Source organism: Alosa sapidissima, chromosome 3 (assembly GCF_018492685.1).
Source record: "Alosa sapidissima isolate fAloSap1 chromosome 3, fAloSap1.pri, whole genome shotgun sequence".
NCBI classification, from domain to species: Eukaryota; Metazoa; Chordata; class Actinopteri; order Clupeiformes; family Clupeidae; genus Alosa; species Alosa sapidissima.
Genome location: NC_055959.1, coordinates 38516935 through 38539872, shown reverse-complemented (window position 1 = coordinate 38539872; position 22938 = coordinate 38516935). Strand labels below are relative to the sequence as shown.

At 44.1% G+C, this 22938-nt stretch overlaps 2 protein-coding genes across 4 annotated transcripts in view; one reads left to right on the top strand and one right to left on the bottom strand.

Moving 5' to 3' along the window:
• The window catches only part of LOC121705666 (SAP30 binding protein), a 33552-nt gene extending 12008 nt beyond the window's left edge, over positions 1-21544 (bottom strand). For 2 of the 3 annotated variants that reach the window (XM_042086814.1, XM_042086815.1), the window contains exons 1-4: positions 21405-21512; positions 20441-20553; positions 14874-14918; positions 4519-4561 (exon numbers count right to left, since the gene is read on the bottom strand). In XM_042086814.1, the coding sequence (XP_041942748.1) occupies positions 4519-4561; positions 14874-14918; positions 20441-20553; positions 21405-21474 (271 nt within the window). In that variant the 5' untranslated portion in view covers positions 21475-21512. Of the gene's footprint in view, positions 1-4518; positions 4562-14873; positions 14919-20440; positions 20554-21404 lie in introns of all 3 variants that reach the window. The other variant, XM_042086816.1, reaches the window with a different exon arrangement.
• Positions 21545-21549: 5 nt separating this feature from the next.
• On the top strand, positions 21550-22325 carry gtf2a2 (general transcription factor IIA, 2). Its single transcript, XM_042086857.1, has one exon. It carries the CDS (start codon positions 21789-21791, stop codon positions 22116-22118), a length of 330 nt encoding a protein of 109 aa, XP_041942791.1. The 5' UTR covers positions 21550-21788; the 3' UTR covers positions 22119-22325.
• The last annotated feature ends 613 nt before the right edge of the window (positions 22326-22938 follow it).

The following is a 22938-nucleotide window of genomic DNA, read 5'->3' as shown; positions in this document are numbered from 1 at the left end:
GTTTACAGAGAAGGCACTTTACATTTACATTACATTACATTACATTACATTTAGCAGACACTTCTTGACCAAAGTGACTTACATATGTCAGCTATATTACAAGGGATCACATTGTCCCCGGAGCAACTTGGGGTTAAGTGCCTTGCTCAAGGGCACAACGGTGGAAGCCGGGAATTGAACCGACAACTTTCAGGCTACTGCAGGCTAGCCCAGCTCCTTAACCACTACACTACCACCACCCTACAGGCTACTGCACACTAGCCCAGCTCCTTATCCACTACACTACCACCGCCCTACAGGCTACTGCAGGCTAGCCCAGCTCCTTAACCACTACACTACCACCACTACCACAGCCCAAGACACATTTCTCCTTGAGGGACAATAAAGTATATCTTATATTATCTCATGCTTTCTGTGCCACTGGAAATGCCGTAGGAACGCCCATGCTTGGTTATGCTGCTGAAAGGGTCTATATAAATGTCTGCCCACATCCTGAGCGCTCCAGTGCCCTGTAGACACCCAAGAGCCATGGGATTGGACAGGACTGGTTCCTAGGGGCCATGGGATTGGACAGGACTGGTTCCTAGGGGCCATGGGATTGGACAGGACTGGTTCCTAGGGGCCATGGGATTGGACGAGACTGGTTCCTAGGGGCAGGAGCTCCTAATCATTGGCACAATGGGACCGTAAGAGAACAAACTACCACAATCACAAACTACCGTACTTCTGCTGCCATTATGCACAATCACAAACTACCGTACTTCTGCTGCCATTATGCACAATCACAAACTACCGTACTTCTGCTGCCATTATGCACAATCACAAACTACCGTACTTCTGCTGCCATTATGCACAATCACAAACTACCGTACTTCTGCTGCCATTAGGCACAATCACAAACTACCGTACTTCTGCTGCCATTATGCACAATCACAAACTACCGTACTTCTGCTGCCATTATGCACCATCACAAACTACCGTACTTCTGCTGCCATTATGCACAATCACAAACTACCGTACTTCTGCTGCCATTACGCACAATCACAAACTACCGTACTTCTGCTGCCATTATGCACAATCACAAACTACCGTACTTCTGCTGCCATTATGCACTAAGAAAGCATTAAGTCACTAAAACACGAGTGTGATCAGATTCTATGGCCCCAGCAAGGAGAGGCACAGGCAACGCAGGTTACGTTACAACACTAAAAACATAAAACATGAACATGTCAATGCCTGCCAGATTGCCAGAGTGTCCTGGCTCATTTACCCAACATGAACTTCCATAACACACTTCCACTGGCAGCAGCAACATAAACTACAAAATACAGTACAAAGATATGAATTTCTCATGGTGTTGCTTTAGGTGATACATGGTGCACCTATTTGAGCAATATTGCAGGGCCAGCACATAACGAGTTCCATGTGTTCCGATTGGATAATTAAAGTTCTCAAGACACTTGAGGTTGGTATGAGAGGGAGTGTATTGTGTGCGTGACTGGATCATCTTCCTGAATCTCAATATTCGGAACAAGTCTGGGCAAATTACTAAGTCAGCACCAGTCAGAGGCTGCATCGTCAACCCATCAGCAAAAGTATTAGTTTTGCCAAAAATATTTGGCAGTATTTTTAAACTACAAAACCTTATAAACTACACACCTATAAAGTATTGTAATACAAAATGCAAAGTAATTTTCTTCAAGCCAATAAAATACAAATGACAGCATACTATTTTGTATTTTAAATCCATGCATCATAAATGCTGCCCATCCCTGTATGGCAATGCTGGAATGGAAGCACAGGAAGTACAGAGTAAGCTTATTTTTGGCTAGCCCATCCCAGATCCAGCGTGTTTGAGCAGAGCATGCAGATACACATGCATGAGTCACCCCCCTCACCCTCCCTCCCTCCTTCACCATCCCTCCCTCCCTCCCTCCATCCTGCTCACCCTCCCTCGCTTCTGGCCCACTCGACGTCCCTCTGGCAGGACGACAGCACGTCAGGGTGGGGCCGCGCTGGGACGCAGAGGGCTCCACCAGAGACTCTGAAGGAAGACTTTATACGGGCACTCATCTGATTGGGCCATGCTGCAAGAGCTTTCTGAAGGCCCAATGCATTGTTTGTTTATGTGATTGCTTGTTTGTTTTTGTGTGTGTGTGTGTGTGTGTGTGTGTGTGTGTCTGTTTTCTTTAACAGTAGCTTCCTGATGAGCATAAGCTGTTCTGCTGAAGCTTTATAAAGCTGCTTCCTGAGGTTGCCCAAGGCTGTTCGCTTTCTAGGGGCGGCTAATGCTGGTAGCTTCCTGAGAGGCCCCTGTTCTTGGTGATACGTATAAGTATAAGTATAAGTATAAGTATATATACTCTTTTGATCCTGTGAGGGAAATTTGGTCTCTGCATTTATCCCAATCCGTGAATTAGTGAAACACACTCAGCACACAGTGAACACACAGTGAGGTGAAGCACACACTAATCCCGGCGCAGTGAGCTGCCTGCTACAGCGGCGCTTGGGGAGCAGTGAGGGGTTAGGTGCCTTGCTCAAGGGCACTTCAGCCGTTCCTACTGATCGAGGTTCAAATCGGCAACCCTCCGGTTACAAGTCCGAAGCGCTAACCAGTAGGCCACGACTGCACCCCTGATGACCAGACTAGAACAGCAGGAAAGTGCAAAGCAAGCGCAAAGTCATTAAGACTCACCCGCATCAGGAAACTGGCTCATATAGACCATTTCAACCTGAAACGTTCAAAACCAACGCAGATGAAGGGCCAACGCTTCTCGCTTTGAGCAACTACTACATTTCTGAAGGGGGCCATGATATTGAGGTAAAACTGTATACTCTCTGAGTATGCTTACTAACTGACTAATGCTTGCGCGTGCATTGGCTCCCTGCAGATGGATGCGAGCCATCTAGGGGGCAGAGCTCTGCTCGACCTTCCAACTCCGTAAGTGTTTTTCAGGGGCTCCGGCTATAAGCTTTCTGACTCAGGCGGCTGGCATGTTCCGGGCGGGCAGGCGTCGGCTTCATGTCCTCAGAGACGGACGGACGGCCTGGCTGGTGAGCCGCACAACAACAACAGAGAGGCCATAGAGGGCCTGACAGAGGAGACGAGACGAGACGAGACGAGAGGATGACTGGCGGCACTGTTCACTCACGCCCCCAGCCAGCCCGCCAGAGCCAGCCAGAGGAAAAGATGGGAGGATGGAAGGGGGAAGACCTGAAGAAAAGCCCAAATCAGCGCAGTCTTTGTGTGTCATGTACAAAGCCCATCTTTAAGCAGCTCGCGTGAGACCTTTTGCACAAAGCCGCTGACATTTTAACAAGACATCGAAGGGAACACCAGCGAACGGCAGCAGCAGTAGCAGCACAATAACAAAGACAAAGTGGAACATTCCAGATCTTTGCCAACGAGCCCTTCGGATTCCGGTTTGGGCCATTTGGCACTCCGGTCATCCGTGAAAATAAAGGCTAAAATAAAAATAAACAACACGCCTATGCTTGTGCGGTGTGTGAAGCGTTGCTGAGGTCTCGCGGGGGGCTGCCACTGGGGCAGGAGTGAGTGGGGGGCAAATCTTCAGGAGGTAGAATATCAGTTACATAAATACCAAACATCCCCTTCAACACACACACGCAAGAACACACATGCACACACACAGTTTTTAGCTGAATAGAAGACACACCCCGTCCTGCATCACTCATATCCTGTGACATGTTGCTGGATCAGACACAGACACAGACACACACACACACCTTATTTTCTGATCAATGTGTCAATAGAGGTACTACCTAAACACAGTTCAGGTACTGTTACTTAGTCTTAGTACTGTTGATGAGTCAACAAAAAAACACACCTTAATATGAATGACCAAACGGTCAGACACATACATAACCCCCCCCCCCACATACACACAAACTTTGGGTGTGTGAGTGTTGATATTCCAAGAGGGCCTTTGATTCAGCCAAGGTGACTTCCTGTCTTTTATGGTGTTGGTGTGAGGACCCGCCTGGACTGTATTGTGTAAAGTCCTGATTAATGACTGACTCATGCTGGGCTGGTGTGTGTGTGTGTGTGTGTGTGTGTGTGTGTGGGGGGGGGTGTGGGTGTGGGTGTGGGTGGGTCAAGCCAAGCCAGGCCAAGCCACTCAGCACACCTGAGAAATCGACAGGCCAAATTGACAGATCCACAGCCAAAGAAAATAATCATGCTATTTTACACTGACGACAGACTACATAACGATCCCTGATAAGCTCTGTGGAGACAGACATTGCACCTGGGGGTGAGGGTGTAGGGGTGGTGAGGGTGTAGGGGGTGTGGGGGGGGGGTTCTGAAGCGTTGACAAGCTGTTGACAGACACCAAGACTGCCAGCTATGGAGGTGATGTTGAAACGGCCTCTCAAAGTCTTTACAAGTCGACAAATAGAGGCTGCCTACACATATCTCTCAAGCACCAGCTGTAAAGTGACCAGGCATTAGGCTACTGTAGTGTGTGTGTGTGAAAGACAGAAAAAACAGCCACTCACCTACAAGTTCATTCGGGTCCCTCTTCTCCACCTCTGAGATTTCCTGTTAGAAAGATAAAGGGAGGAAAGGGAAGGAGAGAGAGAGAGAAAGAGAGAGAGAGAGAGAGAGAGAGAGAGAGAGAGAGAGAGAGAGAGAGAGAGAGAGAGAGAGAGAGAGAGAGAGAGAGAGAGAGAGAGAGAGAGAGAGAGAGAGAGAGAGAGAGAGAGTGTGACAGGGAGAGAAAGAGTGGAAAAATAGAGTGAGACAGATGCGAGAGGGAGAGAGGGCAAAAGAGGGGGGTGGGGGGGGGGGGGTAGAGAATTGGTCAGTTAGAGCATGTGTTCATATAGTCATTAATCTAAGGTTCAGGAAGCCCCCTCAACCTGCCCATTCATACGTACGTTTAATGTTTGGGATGCCCTTATCTCATGAGTGTGAAACCTGCCCTAATGTTTGGGGTGCCCTTGCCAAATGTTCACTCATCCTGGGTACTCTTAATCTTATGTTTGGGGTGTTCTGTTCACACACACTCTGGGGAGGACACTCCTGTGGGCCAGTGAAGGTCAATTAGTCATCAGTCAGATCTGACAAACTTTTTAATCAGGTCGGAATCCTGTCCTATCTGCTTACAATGTCCAAGCAGAAGATGCCACAATTAATGTTCTAACAAGGGTTTGATCCGAGTGGATTTCAGTCATCAGATTTTTATTTTTTTATCATGTCTTGTCGTCGGACGTACAGTGTGAGGAAAGCAAGTGTGTCCCGACTGAAATGTGTAATGCAATTTCCATATCGTATGCAGCTATAAATAAACGCAGTGTCTGCCCGGCTTTAGATGTTTAGGGTGGACGCTCTCGGCTGATGCTTGAAGCGCCCCCACATGATCCTGATGTTTGGGGTGCCTGCCCCTCTCCCCTGCCTGATCCTGATGTTTGGGGTGCCTGCCCCTCTCCCCTGCCTGATCCTGATTTTTGGGGTGCCTGCCCCTCTCCCCTGCCTGATCCTGATGTTTGGGGTGCCTGCCCCTCTCCCCCGCCTGGTGTTTGGGGTGCCTGCCCTGTGTAAATTCTTAGAACTACTTCCTCTGGTCCACAGTTTTATTCCCAGGCTGCGGCCGCCAGACGTTCTGCCTGCTGATGGCCGTAAGAGGCTGAAAGGATGCAATAAACTGTGGGAGTGTAACGTCTAGTGTATCGACATGCACCGTTTTATGGTATTTGCTTCTGCTTTACACCCAGTGCACCTGTGTCACACACACACACACACACACACACACACACTAGGGCTGTCACTTTACGTTCGAAAATCGATTGCACAATCGATTGGACCAACCAACACAAGTTTCGAAAACTAAAATAGGGAATAGATTTTAACCAAATATGTACACTATTAATTTTAAACGAATTAAACAAATGAAAAAGATGGATGTAACGAAACTCAGGAACAAGCAGAAAACCGGAAACAGCCGGAAACAGCTTTTTCAATCGGCTGCTGTGCTGCTGGTGTTTTGCCAAAAAGTTGAGGACAACGCGATCAACCTGTGCGACATGAGAGATACGAGTGATAGGCCCTAATAACTTGAGGAGTTCGATATGGAAGCACTTCGGGGTTTGGGTATATCAAACTATGGAGAAGGACAAAGCGGTATGCAAACTGTGCAGTCGTGAGTTCTACGTAGGCGAAATTTGTATAACATTTCTAATTGTAAACGCAGCCACGTTGAAGCCTGCAGTAATGTTTTTCACTGATGTTATGGCAGTCCACTCTGCTTATTGTTTTTCGAGAATGTTGCACTCCTGTTTGTCATTGTGCACGAAACTTCACGCCATTGTGCGTCTTCAAGCGCCCCCTTTACGTTCGTCCTAATGCCTGTTAGTTGTTCGTGGATTGTCCTATATTTGGTGTTGAAAATTGAAACGTCTTTAGACATGAAAAATCGAATTTACAATCGATTAAATGAACAATGTCAAGAATCGAACAGGATTTTTTCACAAAAGTGACAGCCCTAACACACACACACAGCAATGCCATCAAATGCCTCCAGAGACATCCAAAAGGAAAACACTGGTCTGAGGTCTGTGGAACTGGCTGTGTGAGAGCGAGGCACTAAGGTGGTTCTCTGGATGCCCGATTTTAATCGGTTCTCTGTGGAACACGCACCTTGTGTTTATTTGAGCATACAGCAAGCAGAAAAAAAAAACCCACACGAGACGCCTGGCGCTAACAGTTAAAAATAGTTTAACTTTTGTGGTTGTGTTTTGTTCAACAATGGGTTGTTGCTTAGTTACCTGTCTATGCTTTGCCAGGAAGCTAACTATCTAGCTAACACGTAGGCAACCATTTTCCATCTGGTATTTTGTTAACACTCACTAACATTTGCAAAAAAAACTTCATGTTTCGGAGACAAAAGAGTCTCTCGGTGTAAAGTACACGCCACCAGAGAGGCCAAATCCTGGCTTGGCTGCACTGACTGACCAAAGCGCTGGGTGTACAAGCCCAAACGTGAACAAGTACAACAACGATTAAAGACCCTGCACGCTTAATCTGGGTACTACAGGGATTAGGGAACAATTAAAGACCCTGCACGCTTAATCTGGGCACAACGGGGATTAGGGAAAGTGATGGTACTGATCCTTTGCTAATGTCATGCCTGTGCATGTGTCCTTTACCTAGTCATTTACAACGATGGAATCATTTTCCAATTAAATGATAATATGCATTTAATAAGCTCAGAGGTGATGGTGTGTAAAATGAGTGTTGCGGCTTCCTGGCCGTTTCCTGTCCAAGCGCAAGGCTTGTGTGCAGATAAGGGCTGGCCTGGCCTGGCCAACACCAGGCACCGCGCAGGTCCAGCAGAAAGAAACAGTGCCTCTATTCACTGGCATCACACACACACACACACACAAAGTCCCACTGCCCCCTCAGGTTACCTAGCAACAGCAAGGGCACATCCAAAGAATTGTTCTCAGGAGAAAGGAAAAGAGCCAAAACAAAGTATTGAAGTATTTTGTGTGTGTGTGTGTGTGTGTGTGTGTGTGTGTGTGAATGTCTGGTTGAATGCTACTGAATTCAGGCATGTGACCATAATTCTATGCACTTGTATAAGAATGAGTATGTGAGTTTCTACATTTTATTTTACAGGTGTGAATGTTTTTCTGCGATCGTGATGGTAATCTTCACACAAACAGAATTCCAACTTGCCAACTCAGCATGTGGCAGCACCCTTTGAGTGTGTGTGTTTCCTCAGGGGCACTGCCCAGATTTCACACACAGACTGCTCCCAGGACAGTCAATCACTGTGTATTGTGTTGCGTGTTCACCACAGGACTGATTTAGAGAGCCTGGGACAAAACCCCGACACAACCACACACAGTCTTGAATTTCCCCTGGAGATTAATAAAGTATCTATCTATCCATCTACACACACAACCACACAAACACACACACACTTGGATGCATACACACACTAGGGCTGCAAAAACTAATCGACTTAATCAACTATAAAAACTGTAGCCAACTAATTCAAGCATCTTGGGTCTAATCTAATCAAGAATCTAATTTAACAATTAGTCAGTTACGTCATTAACCAGATTTTTGCACGGATTAACTAGCTCATTAGACATAGAAAAGGGTTCTCTCGGGAATAGGCTATGAAGTAACTAGAGTTCCTGATGTCATTTGTTTTGCAGCAAAATGACAGAAGGTTAACATAAGCATCATCCAAAATATTTAAATCTCTTCAGCTGCACTGCAAAGAGGCAGAGTTGACCAAGGCATGTGCTCATCTGCTATTGGGTTGTTAAGTCCGATGTCACGGGCCCAACAGCTTTTTGGTAAAAAAAAAACAAAAAAACGTTTACTAGCACAGCCAGCCAGTTTTTGCAACTTCTAAACCTGGTCACCATCACCTCTGTTTTATTGAGAGTAAAACAAAACCGCTTAACTTTAACAGAGCAATTACTATAGCTGTGCAGCCAGATGATACAATCAAGGGTTACGTGCAGGCTTCAAAAAATAGGATTTTATTAGGTTGAGGCAACAAGTGAGTAGTAGGATGACAATTTTCTTAAAGGCAACACTGAATAGCGGAAAAAAAAAGTTTATTTTACTGTCTATGGAGAAAACCGAGCGGCTTTGAAAGCAGTTGTACCCGGAAAAGATTTATTAGCCTATCATTGCCTCATCACTAAATAACCGAATACAGCTATTTAAGAGGAAACATGTCAGCTTTGCAAAAGGAGACTTGGCTAACTTCAGTTCCCAAATCAAATTAAGTACAATTTACATTACAGCACAATAGTGAAGTTTGCAATGAGCTGCAATTGACTGCATGACGTGCTTAAAGACATTTCTTCACTTCCTACTGATCATTAATGCCCACAGCAATGCTATGTCCATTATGTAGACAATTACGAAAGCAGACAGAACAGAACTTTGTCGATAAATGCCAATCTTGTGATAATGAGCCATAGGCTATTCCTCACTTGAACACAAACTTGTGCAATGCAATGCAATTTTGGTCGAAGACTGCTTTGTTCAATACTGGGCCTGTTCCCCAGACTTGGATTAAGCCTGGTTATCATCAACCACAGGAGAATGTCACTGGAGATCTCCACACAGAAAGAGCCTTTAGACTAGCACAAGGGCTCCATCTATGTTCGGAAATCGGCCCTGTGTGTTGAACATGTCACTTTAATGTATCAATTATGATATGTATTAATGGTATGCATTAATGCACTGAATAGAATGGTTTATGATTCATTTAGTCACACGAATGAAGGGTTTCATCCTTGAGGGTTTCATTTTGAAACTATCCAGCTAGTCATCAACAGGATTTCTAAATATTTTGTTGCAAGTTGCAGCCCCAACACACACACACACACTTCTCAGAATGTTTTGGACAAATCGGTTTCCTCCAATGCAGCCTGTCCTGGTTCTCCTCCCTCGAGTGGTTCATTCAGTACCGCCCCACTGTGCCCTCACACGCCACTCAGTCTCAATTTACAGCATCATTTCTCTGGACTGCAGCACTCTCCTCCAGCCTCATTTGGCCCAGTGTTCCTGTGCTGTGACATCAGCCTGAAATGCACCCCATTCCTTCTTCACTTGTTATACCCAACATAAGGAGGGAGAGACGGTTTCCACCAGCACTGCGACTGAACTTTTTTTTGAACTATTTTTCCTCTGCGTTTAAATCATCTGGGGGTGGCATACACAAATATGGTTATGGGATTTGGCAGATACACACACACACGCGCAGAGTCTGATAAGACAAAAAAAACTAAGAGAATGAAGTAGCTTTTCCTTCGATTAACCAGGAACTGGATGGATGAGACCCAATCGTCAAGTAGACACCACACATTTTTGTTTGTGTGTGTGTGTGTGTGTGTGTGTGTGTGTGTGTGTGTATATATATAAAAGGTTCAAAGAACATTTCAACTTCTCTGCACTAGTGAACACTGAGGAGTGACATCACATCCATCCATCACCAGCTCTCCATTCACCACTGCATCCTACCACACACACAGCGCTGACAACACTTAGGACACATGTACATGCAGTCCTAACACACGTACTAGAGTACTGACACACTCACAGTACTGACACACTCACAGCGCTGAAAACACTTAGGACACAAGTACATGCAGTCCTAACACACGTACTAGAGTACTGACACACTCACAGTACTGACACACTCACAGTACTGAAAACACTTAGGACACATACATGCAGTCCTAAAACACATACTAAAGGACCCAGAGTACTGACACACTCACAGTTCTGACACACTCACAGTTCTGACAACGATTAGGACACATGTACTGACACACTCATGCCCAACCTCCAGCCGCCTGCGGCACACCTATGGGAAGCTGAGCACCAGAGATGTATTGGGCAGGGAAATCCCTGAGGTCCCTGTGTGGGTGAGCCCACACAAAAGGCTGAGCATTAATGAATCTGCACATCCGCACACTAAGGAAGCTGTACTGCCGTCAGCGCGACTTATGATCCTCCCCCAGAGGAGCGATTAGTGTGTTTTACTCTCACTGTTGCTACCTACAGGCTATAAACATTAGTTTCTCTGATTGGACATACCCCACCCCCCAAACACACACAGACACACACACACACACACACACACACTCTTTCACAATCACACCACCATGGAGCGCTGGAAAATTTGATGATTGGATGCTAAGGATGAAAAGATGCACACACAAAAAGCATTCCATCCATAGAACTGCTTTTACCCTCTAGACTTACCCCTCGACCCTGAAGGGCACTAGCTTGAACACTAATATTGGACCAACCAAGGCCATCTAATACACTAAGACACTCCCGCCCTGCGTCCTGATTGTATGGTAGAGCCAATCTGGTGCTGAAATCACTTTCAACGGAAGCGATCCCAGATGGATGTGAGTGGAGCTAGGCGGTACGGAATTCATCTGGCGAGAGTCAGGTTAGGCCATACACACAAAGAGCTCCAGCTTTAAGTCTCCCATACAAGGGTGGGGCACTTCCACACATACCACAGGACAGGTATTTAAGGCATTTAACTGCCCCTGCTACACAGGAGCAGTATTACACCCAACCGTACTGACGCACAACTGACCGTAATCCTCATTAACCAACTGAAGATGGGTATAAGATTAGTAACTCTTTAACTCAATGAGTGCCAAAAACGTAATATTACGTTTTTCCTTTCCAATGCGTTGAGTGCCAAAAATGTAATATTACGTCTTTAGCTTTTTTTTTTTTAATTACGAAACTAGACACTCTAACACACCTTATGTGATTTTGGGAACTCTTGTGATGAATAGAAATGAAATATATGACGATCGAAAACTCATGAAAACGCACAATCTGGACATTTTATCTGGACATTTTATCATAACTCGGTTGCCGCTTTCGGTCAAATCAGTGACGCATGCACGTCATCTCAAAATCAGGCCATTTTCGTGGGTCTATCACTAGGTGGCAGTCTCGCCAGGTCTCGCTGATCACTTCCCCGAAAGTTTACAGGCAACACTTAATATTTCATGAAAGACGTTATATCTCCATTTCTAGAAAAAAAGAGTGATTTTGATGAAACTAGCCGCTGTTTAGCTTGGGATTTCTCAGGAACAGAGGCGTGTAGAAATGCACGGTTTGCACCCACTGAGAGCTTAATGTCTCACCTTTTAAACGAGCCATTGTATGTGTTCATAGCTATAACACAGAATATGCTGTGGCTGTACAAAAATCATCAACAATGGTCTAGATTGCTGACACTCTAGGACAAAGCTTCCGAAAACAGCTTGGCATTCAATGAGTTAATAACTGGAGTGAAGAACTAAAAAGACTGAAGTCCATTAATGTCTCCATCAACTTTTTATATTTATATGTTACATTAACTTAGTCAAGCCAGTCAAATGCCTGTAGGTCTTGAGGCAACGCCTTGATAGCTAGTTGAGCTAGTTGATGGTCTAACCATTTTACGGTCATATTTGATCCTAGTGTTTAGTAACGCCATTCTTGACAGTGCCCATTACTTTGCCTTGCTGTTATTGCCACAGTGGTATCAACGTCTCTTGAGGTACATGGTGGCATTATAAGAGCTGACATAGTCACTCTTGCTGGTTAGCATGCTATCTTTAGCAGATATCTGGGCAGTGCAGACGATACGTGATTTTGACAAAAAAAAAAATTCACATTCTGTTGTTTGCAGTTAGTTTTTGAATGTTTCAAAATAAAATGTTACATATAATACCTTTATATGAAAGACAAAATGTGTAATGTCCTATTGTGAATAATACAACCACGTTCATTAAATCATGGTACATTACGTGACATTCAACTATTAATTAATTAACAATTAATTAAGGCCAATTTTTATTACTGAGGGTCAAAATTGAAAGTTTTCTTAAAACAAAATTCCATTAAACATGCTGCTCTGACAGTATATAATCAACAACATAAATGGAATATCAGTCTGTCAAGCAGATGAGGTATGTCAAGCTGAATGTCTTACATACACACCCCAAATGTGTTTACAAAGGTTTTATGAAAAACAAAGACAAGTAGTTGCAACAAAATACTATTAAATTATGATCATATCACATGTATGGGCAGGAGGTAGGGAGTAAAGACATGGGATATAAGTGTTTGCAAAATACCAGACAGATATGAATGTGCTTGTGAGCATCTAACATCTACTTTCTGAGTAGACTTTTACTGAATCAGACAATTTATGGCTGTACTACTGGCTGCTCAGGTTTGAGTAAATAGACTTGAATCCATGTGAATAACTATGATGTTGTCACCTATTCAGTTAAGTATGAAGTTACAGAAGCATTTTGTTTATTTGATTGACGCCTATTCAGTTAAGCATAAAGTTACAGAAGCATTTTGTTTGTTTGATTTTAACCTATTCAGTTAAGTATGAAGTTACAAAACCATTTCATTTGTTTGACACCTATTCAGTTAAGTATGAAGTTGGATTCCTGAGCTCATCTGCTAGGCTGTGGGTGTGTGTTTTTAGATCATTACTGTTCAGAGTCACTGTGTCTGTGAGCCACAGACATGCAAGGGCGTGTTCACACACACCAGAGGAACACGCATCGAGCACAACAGGCTTGAGACAGTTTGTCCCCGTTCTTCACACTGTACCATTTTCTTTTATGTGAAGTGTCTCAATAAATTATTGTGTGCTTAAGAGGGAATCTTTGAGGAGCTGTTGAACCACAAGTCCCAGAACTGAAGAGACAGGGCAACAGCTTTGATGCCTCCCCACCCACAACCACTCTCCCTTTTTCCTTTCTGTTCTTATTCCCTCCATCATTTAGATGCCTCTCCTCCAAATTGTGTACTCTGCTACACCTCCATCTCTCTTCATCCCTCTCTTCCCTCCCCCTCTGACATGCCACAAAAGGCACTACTCCTCCAGAGCTCTGCCCTCTGTACATATTTTTTCTCTCTCTCTCTCTCTCTCTCTCTCTCTCTCTCTCTCTCTCTCTCTCTCTCTCTCTCTCTCTCTCTCTCTCTCTCTCTCTCTCTCCTCTCTCTCTCTCTCTCTCTTCTCTCTCTCTCTCTCTCTCTCAAAGCCTGTACGTACACCACAATCTCTTTCTCTTTTAAGATTGAGCTTGGTCTGGTGAAAGCCAGACTAGGGTGCCATGCAAGGTTCATAGGAAGCACTGGGGCTAAGTGTCTTGCTTAAGGACACTTCGACAGGGTCAGGCGGAGTTGGACTCCAGCCAGCAACCTTCCAGCTGCTGGACGACTCCTCGACCTCCTGAGCCACTGCCACCATTGCATTCCTCTTTCTCTCCTTCACTAGCCTGAGGAGTGGCTCAGATCACAGGCAGGCTATGGGCAGAGATCAACGCAGGAGGAGGAGGAGGAGGAGGAGGAGGAGGGGGAGGAGGAGGAAACAGAAAGAGAAGAATGGGAGAGCAAAGGGCAGCGGAGAGAGAGAGAGAGAGAGAAAGAGAGAGAGAGAGAGAGAAAGAGAGAAAGCATAGAGGAGTGAGTGAAAAGGGAAATATGAGAGGAAAATGAATATGAAGGATGTGGAGGGAGGGGGAGAGAGTGAGAGAAGAAATAAGGTTTAGAAGAGAGCAGAAGGTGACAGACAGAAGGAGGAGAGCAGAGAGTTGAGAAGAGGAGAAGGGCGAGGAGGAGGAGGAGGAGGGCGAGGAGGAGGAGGAGGAGGAGGTCAGGGCATCCTTAGGTCAGTAAGGGCCTGTCCCTGGCTCCGTATGGCAGGAAATGGGCCCCAAGAAACAGGCCAAGCTCTTCCAACTCAAACAGCACTAATCAGTGCATAGGGCGTGGCACGGGCTACTGGAGAAACACAACACCACAGTCTCCACCACAGGCCCTCAACTCATCCCAGGGTGAGTGAGAGGGGTTATTAAGGATACACAGACAACATATAGACAACATACATGGACAACCAGGCAGAGTTGCCCATCGGTGGAGTGGGTTGGTGGGGTGGAAGGAAAAGAGTAGAAAGGTGGACCATTGGTGTGATGAGCCACGTAAACCAACAGTGCCCCCTAGTGGAAAAAGATCTAAACACGTAGAAGAGAGTTTTACAAAACATGTAAGACACACGTTTGGGTCCCGCTTCCAATAATGCTACCCTGATAATAACAGACAGGCAGGAATCCATACGACTCTCCCTTTACAGTTCAAAATTCTTGTAGCACCATTAAGCCCTTTGGGAAGCTTAACCCAGGTCTCTCCTAAACACCAGGTAAAACCTCTTTTGGGTGATAGACTATGAGCTGCAAGTAGAACACAGACAAAACTAACACTACATTTTATGAGGATACGTGTGTGTGTGTGTGTGTGTGTGTGTGTGTTGGGGGGGGGGGGGGGCTTCAAATACCTTACTGTCATCTGCATCGCCCCCTGTGTCCGACTCCTCCTCTTCCTACAAAGACAAGAATGCAGGGGGTTAACTCAGCATCACGGGGGGGGGGGGGGGGGGGGGGGCAGGCCTGAGTCAACTGACACATGGGGTGAGTCATGAGAACAGCATCTGTGATGACAAGGTTAACGATCATAAGATCACTGACAAAAAAAAAAAAAACAAACAGAGAGAGAGAGAGAGAGAGAGAAAGAGAGAGAGAGAGACCGAAAGCAGAGATGGACTTAGAACAGAGCAAAAAAGAAGACGACAGGTGCTGATGACTCAAATGCCTTCTCGAGACCAAACAGGCAGCTGCTAGACTAACTCCAGTCATGAGGAGTTCCACTGACAACCACAGCCAGACAGGCAACCAAACCAAGTGCCATAGACGAGTCGACACACACTGAGATACGGAGACAGTGCAGTGAGAAGTGAAGAGGGTGTGTGTGTGTGTGTGTGCGTGTAGAGGGGGATGTAGAGGTGGGGTCATGCCAGAATACAGTTAGTAAGTTGACATGACATGGCTTTAAATGACAACGCACTACTCATCCTACATACTGTACAGGTATACAAGGTACAAGACCACTGCAACCTGAGCATACAGTTGTGTAAATGTTCTTAGCTTGGCTGAAGAAATGCCAGTTAAAATGTACCAGCTAGTGCATTATTAAATCTTAAGTGCAGCAGCTGCAGTGTTTTTGCATAGCACCTGAGACAAATGAACAGAACAGAACTGTTTAGGCATTAGATCAGACTGAAAGCATCAGTGAAGCCTCTTATGTGCAGACAAGAGAGCAAGTGGTGGCTTGGTCTCCGCTAAGCTGGCAACAGGTATGACCTGCCAATCAACAAGATTGGATGAGCGCTTGTGTGATTGACATGAAACTCATTCTAGATAGATAGATAGATAGATAGATAGATAGATAGATACTTTATTGATCCCCAGGGGAAATTCAAGGTCTCAGCAGCATACAGACAACACAAACACATTCTTTAACAGCAGAAAGAGTAATTAAAGTATATAATATAAAAACACAACTAAGCAATAAGGACAGTAGAAGATAAAGAATATGCTAAATATACTAAAATACAAATTATACTAACTATTACTTAATCTAAATCAATTCTAAAAACAGTATCCACATAGTGGTGATTAATCAATCAGAGGCGCTTGCAATGACTGAGGCAGGGACTGAGCCTGTCATTCTCTGTGCCTAGTAAGGTATGGTAAGGTGCTCTGTGTGAATGAGTGTTATGGTGGTAGTGCAATGGTGATAGTGCAAATGAGTAAGTCCAACAGTGCAACAATGCAGAAATAAAGTAAAGTAAAGTCTATATATCTATATTCCAAGAGTGAAAGATCAAAAATCACCGCACACTGATCACTGTAACTTAATATTTATTGTAGAACGAACAACGCGTTTCGCCTAGCGCTTCATCAGGTTGGCTCTGTACCATCCCCCCTTCCTTTCCAGTAAGCCTCCCTTTTAAGCAATTGTTTTATCAAATCACCACCTAAAACAATTGCTTAAAAGGGAGGCTTACTGGATTCACAAATTTAATACAGTCGAACCATATGGACTTAATGAAAAACAAGACTTGAGTGTTTTTTTGTGAACAGAATAACTGGCTTGTAAAAATTATTTGGTATATTCAAACTAATAAGGTACTTTCTTATGCACATCTTGATGTTGTGGAATTAATTAAATGTTAGAGGTGTTGATAAACTGATGAACTGTTGATGATGACAAACTGTTGAATTTATGAACAAAATTATTAGGTGGATTTTATAAATTGATGAATTACTGATCACTGAATTACTGATGTTATTTGATTGATGCTGTTAATGAACTTATGTACTAAATGATTAGGTGTTTATGAATTACTGGTGTCACCTATGAACTAATTCTTAGGTGTTTTATGAATTTATTAACTACTGATGTTGTATGTGAACTTATTAATTCTGTGTTGTTTAAGAAGTATATTGATGTTGTTAATGAAATTATGAACTAATTAATCTCCCAACAAGGTCATGTGACATTACCTGATTTATTCACCTGTGGAAAGGAAGGGGGGATGGTACAGAGCGAACCTGATGAAGCGCTAGGCGAAACGCGTTGTTCGTTCTACAATAAATATTAAGTTACAGTGATCAGTGTGCGGTGATTTTTGATCTTTCACTCTTGGATTATACTTACCTGCCTCACCTGCACCTGTTCAACTGAAGGTTTGTGCACAGGGACACCTATGGACTTCTATATATCTATATATTTAACTATTTAAAGAAAATGTATAAGTGTGGCCACAGTTCGGCTGTGGCATGGAGGGGGGGGGGGGTTATGCATATGTGCTAATGTGCTAATATAGCACGCAAACAGTGAGGCATAAAGACAGTGGTAAAAGTGGCTAGTGGACAGACAGTATCCAAACATGGAGGGGGTGAAGAGACAGACAGACTATGCAGAGAAGTCTATCTCTCCTCTTCCCTTATGTGAGGCATTGAACAGTTCAATGGCCCTGGGGACAAATTACTTTCTCAGTCTGTCAGTTGTGCAGTGAGCGAAGTCTCCAGCTGATCAGGCTCTTCTGCTTAACAATAGTGCTGTGGAGTGGGTGACACTCATTGTCCAAGATGTTGATCAGTTTGTTCAGGGTCCTTTTATCATATATTGAAGTGATGCACTCCAGTTCAGCTCCCACTACAGAGCCAGCTTTCCTTACCAGCCTGTCAAGTCGCCCCGCATCCTTCTTCTTTGTGCTTCCTCCCCGACATACCACTGCATAGAAGAGGACGCTGGCAACAACAGACTGGTAGAACATCCTGAGGAGCTTGCTGCACACATTGAAGGACCGCAGCCTCCTCAGGAAGTACAGCCTGCTCTGCCCTTTCTTGTAGAGTGCATCAGTGTTGGCTGACCAGTCCAGTTTATTGTCCAGGTGGAGACCCAGATACTTGTAGGTGCTAACCACCTCCACATTGACCCCATCAATGTGGACTGGTAGCAGAGTGGGCTTAGACCTGCGGAAATCCACCACCATCTCCTTGGTCTTTGAAGTGTTAAGTTGGAGATGATTGAATTTGCACCATTGCACAAAGTCCTCCACCAGGCTCCTGTACTCCTCCTCCTGCCCGTTCCTGATACACTCCACAATTGCAGTATCATCAGAAAACTTCTGCATGTGGCATGACTCGGTGTTGTAGCAGAAGTCAGATGTGTACAGGGTGAACAGGACTGGAGAGAGCACAGTTCCCTGTGGCGCTCCGGTGCTGCAGATCACAGTGTCAGAGAGACAGTTCTTCAGTCTGACGAACTGTGGTCGCTCGGTCAGGTAATCTGTAATCCAGGTTACCAGGTGAGCGTCCACACCCATCTGCAAGAGCTTGTCTCCCAATCTGAGGGGCTGGATGGTGTTAAAAGCACTTGAGAAATCAAAGAACATGATTCTCACAGCACTTTTCCCCTTGTCCAGGTGGGAATGTGTCCTGTGTAGAAGATAAGTGATGGCATCGTCCACGCCCACTTTCTCCTGGTAAGCAAACTGTAACGGGTCTAGTGCATGGCGTACCTGGGGTCTGAGCATACCTAAGACCAATTGCTCCATTGTCTTCATCACATGTGATGTAAGAGCGACAGGTCTGTAGTCATTAAGCTCACTAGGGTGTGGTGTGGGTGTGGTCATATGCACAATAAAAAACACTGCCAAAAAGTAGAGTACCTAAGCCCTTTGAAAACCTGTACGGTGTTCATATTAGATTTACCCAAGACCTTATGCCTTTCCATATGATGTCTGAAACCTGAGTCTGACACCTGAGGATGTCCTAATATGGACACCGTAATAATCTTTTGGAACCGTCATGACAGAACCATTTAGTCACCAGATGACAAACCAGGGAATGCAATGTTTTGGAGGTCTTCCTCAGTCAGAGGTGTTCTACTATAATGTGTGCAGCCCCATCTAGGGTATGTCTCTGTACAGATCAGTTGTGATATCAATGAAGAACAACTGGCACTTTCTGACTGGAATAGGACATTAAAGATTAGAACAGGGGTGGGGTGTCCTGCAAGCATTGAGGAAGGAGATAGGATGCAACCTGCCACATTGTAAAAAATACTCTGGTTCACTAATCTAAAGACGACCTGGAATCTGAAATTTAGAAATAAATAATATAGTGCCTTGGTTCCCAAAGTGCGGGTCGGCAGCCCCCGGGGGGCGAGAGATGATTTTCAGAAATAAAAAATGTTAATACTAGAACTAGCATATTTTAGTCATAATTGTAACAAAAGATTAAAAAATAGTAGTTACATTTCAAATAAAAACCTTTCCGGTGGGGGTTTGAGGGGCGGGCTGAAAAGCTTGGGAACCCGTGATAGTGTCTATAATAACAAGAGCAACTGCAGCCTTGTTTCACATGGCATGTTTTGAAATTCTGTGAAAACACCTTCTAATAGCCCTGAGCAAAAGCCCCAAGGAGCTGGTGTCTCATTGCACTTAATTGAGACCGTGAGGAGTGAGTGAATGAGCTTTAAATGGCATTAGATGTTACGGCGTCTACATAAGGAGTGAGTGAATGAGCTTTAAATGGCATTAGATGTTACGGCGTCTACATAAGGAGTGAGTGAATGAGCTTTAAATGGCATTAGATGTTACACCGTCTACACATACTCCCCGCATCAAGACACACGGCATGACAAAAAAAAAAAAAATCACACATATACAGCAAAGGCATAACATCCCATTGCAAGTCTGTTAAAATAATGAAATGCACCATTGGGTGTAGTAGTATGCTGTATTATACATCTCCTGTCATTTCCATTCATTAACATTGCTAAAACATGCACACACACACACACACACACACACACACACACACAGCCACACGTTAAGAGTGTTCTATAACTGACATGCAGGCAAGGTCATGCCTGAGGAGAGACTGATGTATTTCACAGACTGACGGATCAGCCATCGGAGAAAAACCCAACAAGTAATTTATTAAACTGATCTGAACCACTTTATACAACACTTCTCTATTTAGATAAATTAAGGGACTTGCTTCTTTGAGGCTTGAACCCATTTGCTTTGAAATAATGTTCTGCTTATGGTAGATGTGCAGAGAAATAGGCTGACATGTGGACAAAGAGATTGTCTCTTGTTGTGCTTTATGTCAGAGTTAAATGCCCAACATTACTCCACATCCACCTCACTTACTGCACTTTAGATTAGGCTACGACTCACCATCCTGCCTGATGCCGGGGACACGGCATTCTTTAGAATGCATGAAGGTGAGAATAGGTGATGTCTTGGGACTGGTATGACAGGAGGCTTTGTCTAGTGCTCAGAGAGCCTACTGAGGTGTCCAGCTGCACAACCACTTGTTTTATACACGGATTTCACACTGTCTGGTTTTTAATTCAATGTAAGAAGGAAAACATCTTAAGTGAATTTACGTGTCTAGTCTGCTTAATGTCCAAGTGAGGCCAGGCCATACTTGCGCACTGACCCGATGAAACTAATACAGTGTGGAAAAAGTCAGAATAGCTCACCGAATTTCTGGAACTGTCCTCGCTCTCTTCGTTTCCTGATCCCACCTCGTCTCCGTCACCGATTTGGCTGACTTCGTTATAGTCTGCAGATACTAATCCGGTCTGGTCCTCATCTGGAAAAACAACATCCTCTATGTTTACAAACGGTGAGCCTAATTTACTTTCAACATGGTCACTGCGCGATTCGCAAAAACTTCGAATGTCGCACTGTCAAAGGGTGAGACGAGGACAAATGGCAGCACAAACTAGGAACTCCTTCTACACTACAATAACAACACTAAACAATAAAATAACAATTTAAGACATCTTTATTCAAAGGACGCATAGACGACCAATGAACTTAATGATTACAAAGAGAGAGAGAAAACGTTTTAGTCAGAATGTAGGTCTACCTCTGCTTGAGATGTTGAAGTTAGGCTATAACATTTCTCTATTCTAATAGTTAACGTTACCTCCAACAATCCTTTTGGAGGTAAGAACGCTGGCTAATGTAAGATGTTATTACAAGAATCCTTGAAACAAATATCTTTCACATAGGGACATCTAATAAAGTTGGGTAACTAATAACACTAAGCCAAATACATGTAAGTCCTTCAATTTAGACGGTTTGGGTTGGTTGGGCACTGTAACTATCGTTCATTACAATACTGTAGCTAAATTACAAGACCAAGGTAGGTAGTTAACAGGCACTGTTTGGACATCTTCAACAGTTAATACGTGTATGACTGAAATATTGTAGATGTATAGGATGCTATTAATTTGTTTCGTTGTCATTCATAGTACAACATAGCAAAGTGGCAACTTATTTATTTCAAGTAGCATGTTCCTGAAATGCTAAGAAGCTATTCAACATTAGATGCTAGCAGCTTCTGGACGATCCAGAAATCAAATGTATCTCCCGGGAAAAGGCAAGCACATACTAAAATATCGCAATCATCTTGACATATTATAATATTATTAATACCACCTTCGTCTGAGTCGGTAGCATAATCCGCCAAAGATGAAATTAGAGCAGTCTTTTTACCGCTCGCCATCTCAGTAACGTTACCCGTCGTCGTCGCACAGTAATGACGATGGATTTGTACTGTGCACATGCGTGCTACAACGGAACGCGATTTGATGACGATAGACATCCGAGCTCTTTTCAAGACAACAGTGGAACCGGGCGTTCACGTTTATCTCTGATAAAAACCGAGAAGAATACCGAGGTTTCTTCCACGTATGACTACATATTTAACTAGCGATCGCTAGTCAGCCTACTAGAACTACTCAGCGCTTTTTTGACCGCCTAAACTTCCTTTGGAATCTGTCTATCGTCTAACAAGATCTCTACTCAAGACGGTTTGTTATGGCGTACCAACTGTACAGAAACACCACGCTGGGAAACAGCCTTCAGGAGAGCCTTGATGAACTGATTCAGACACAGCAGATCACTCCTCAACTTGCGCTTCAGGTTCTGCTCCAGTTTGATAAAGCCATCAACACTGCACTGGCCAACCGTGTGCGGAACCGGGTCAACTTCAGAGGTTCCCTCAACACCTACCGCTTTTGTGACAATGTGTGGACATTCGTCTTGAATGATGTGGAATTTCGGGAGGTTACGGACCTGGTGAAAGTCGACAAAGTGAAGATTGTGGCCTGTGATGGAAAGAATACTGGATCTGGAGCAGCAGAGTGATGTTCTGAGAGAGAGAGAGAGAGAGAGAGGAAGAACAGGACTGTACATATTAAAGTAAAACTACGAAGGCCAATCAAACCAACACAGCTGTGTCAATAGCGTGTGTGACTGGCCTGCAATTGCAGGAAACCCTTGTATTTTTCCCCATTTTACCACTGTCCTCAATAATAGTCTGTATCCTTAATAAACTTTTACGTTTGCCGTTGGTGTATTAGTACTGTATTTTATTTATTTATTTGTTTGAGAACTAGTTGATTGCACTTGGAAACAGACCGTTTGCATTATGCCTACAATCTGCCTGGATAAAAGAAGACAAGTTGAGGTAGGCATTTTTGTAATGGGTCAAAAAATGAACATTTAGGTAATTCATGTGCTTGTCGTTAGCTCCTATTTCCGAGTTTGCAAATTGTAATGATGACTTGTCGCGCGTTCGATGTAGTAGGCTAGGCTATAAACGAGGAAGCAGTTAAATAATGGGCTTGTCAAAAACAGTGTTTCTCGAGTTGATGTTTTCACATAAAAAAGAAATAAAACATAGCAGTCTCGGATGAGGGAGAAGTTGAAGAGGAGAGGATACGCGTCGGTTGAGGCATATGCTTTAGGATAAAATTAGCACAATTAATTTAGCTTCTGTTTGCACTTTTGTTTCGCTAGACATGGCTTGTGCTGCTACATTAACCACAACAACAATGATATTACATTTAACAAATGTTTTCAAATGCTAAATAAAAACAAGCTTTTTGTTGTCCAAATCATCCTGTAACACATAGGCCTAGCTCAAAATCCTCTCAGACATGCTGCAAAACAAAATTATGAACAA

What these genes read in the sequence shown, in the direction of transcription:
- gtf2a2 (XM_042086857.1), top strand. Translation starts at nt 21,789, where the DNA reads ATGGCGTACCAACTGTACAGAAACACCACGCTGGGAAACAGCCTTCAG.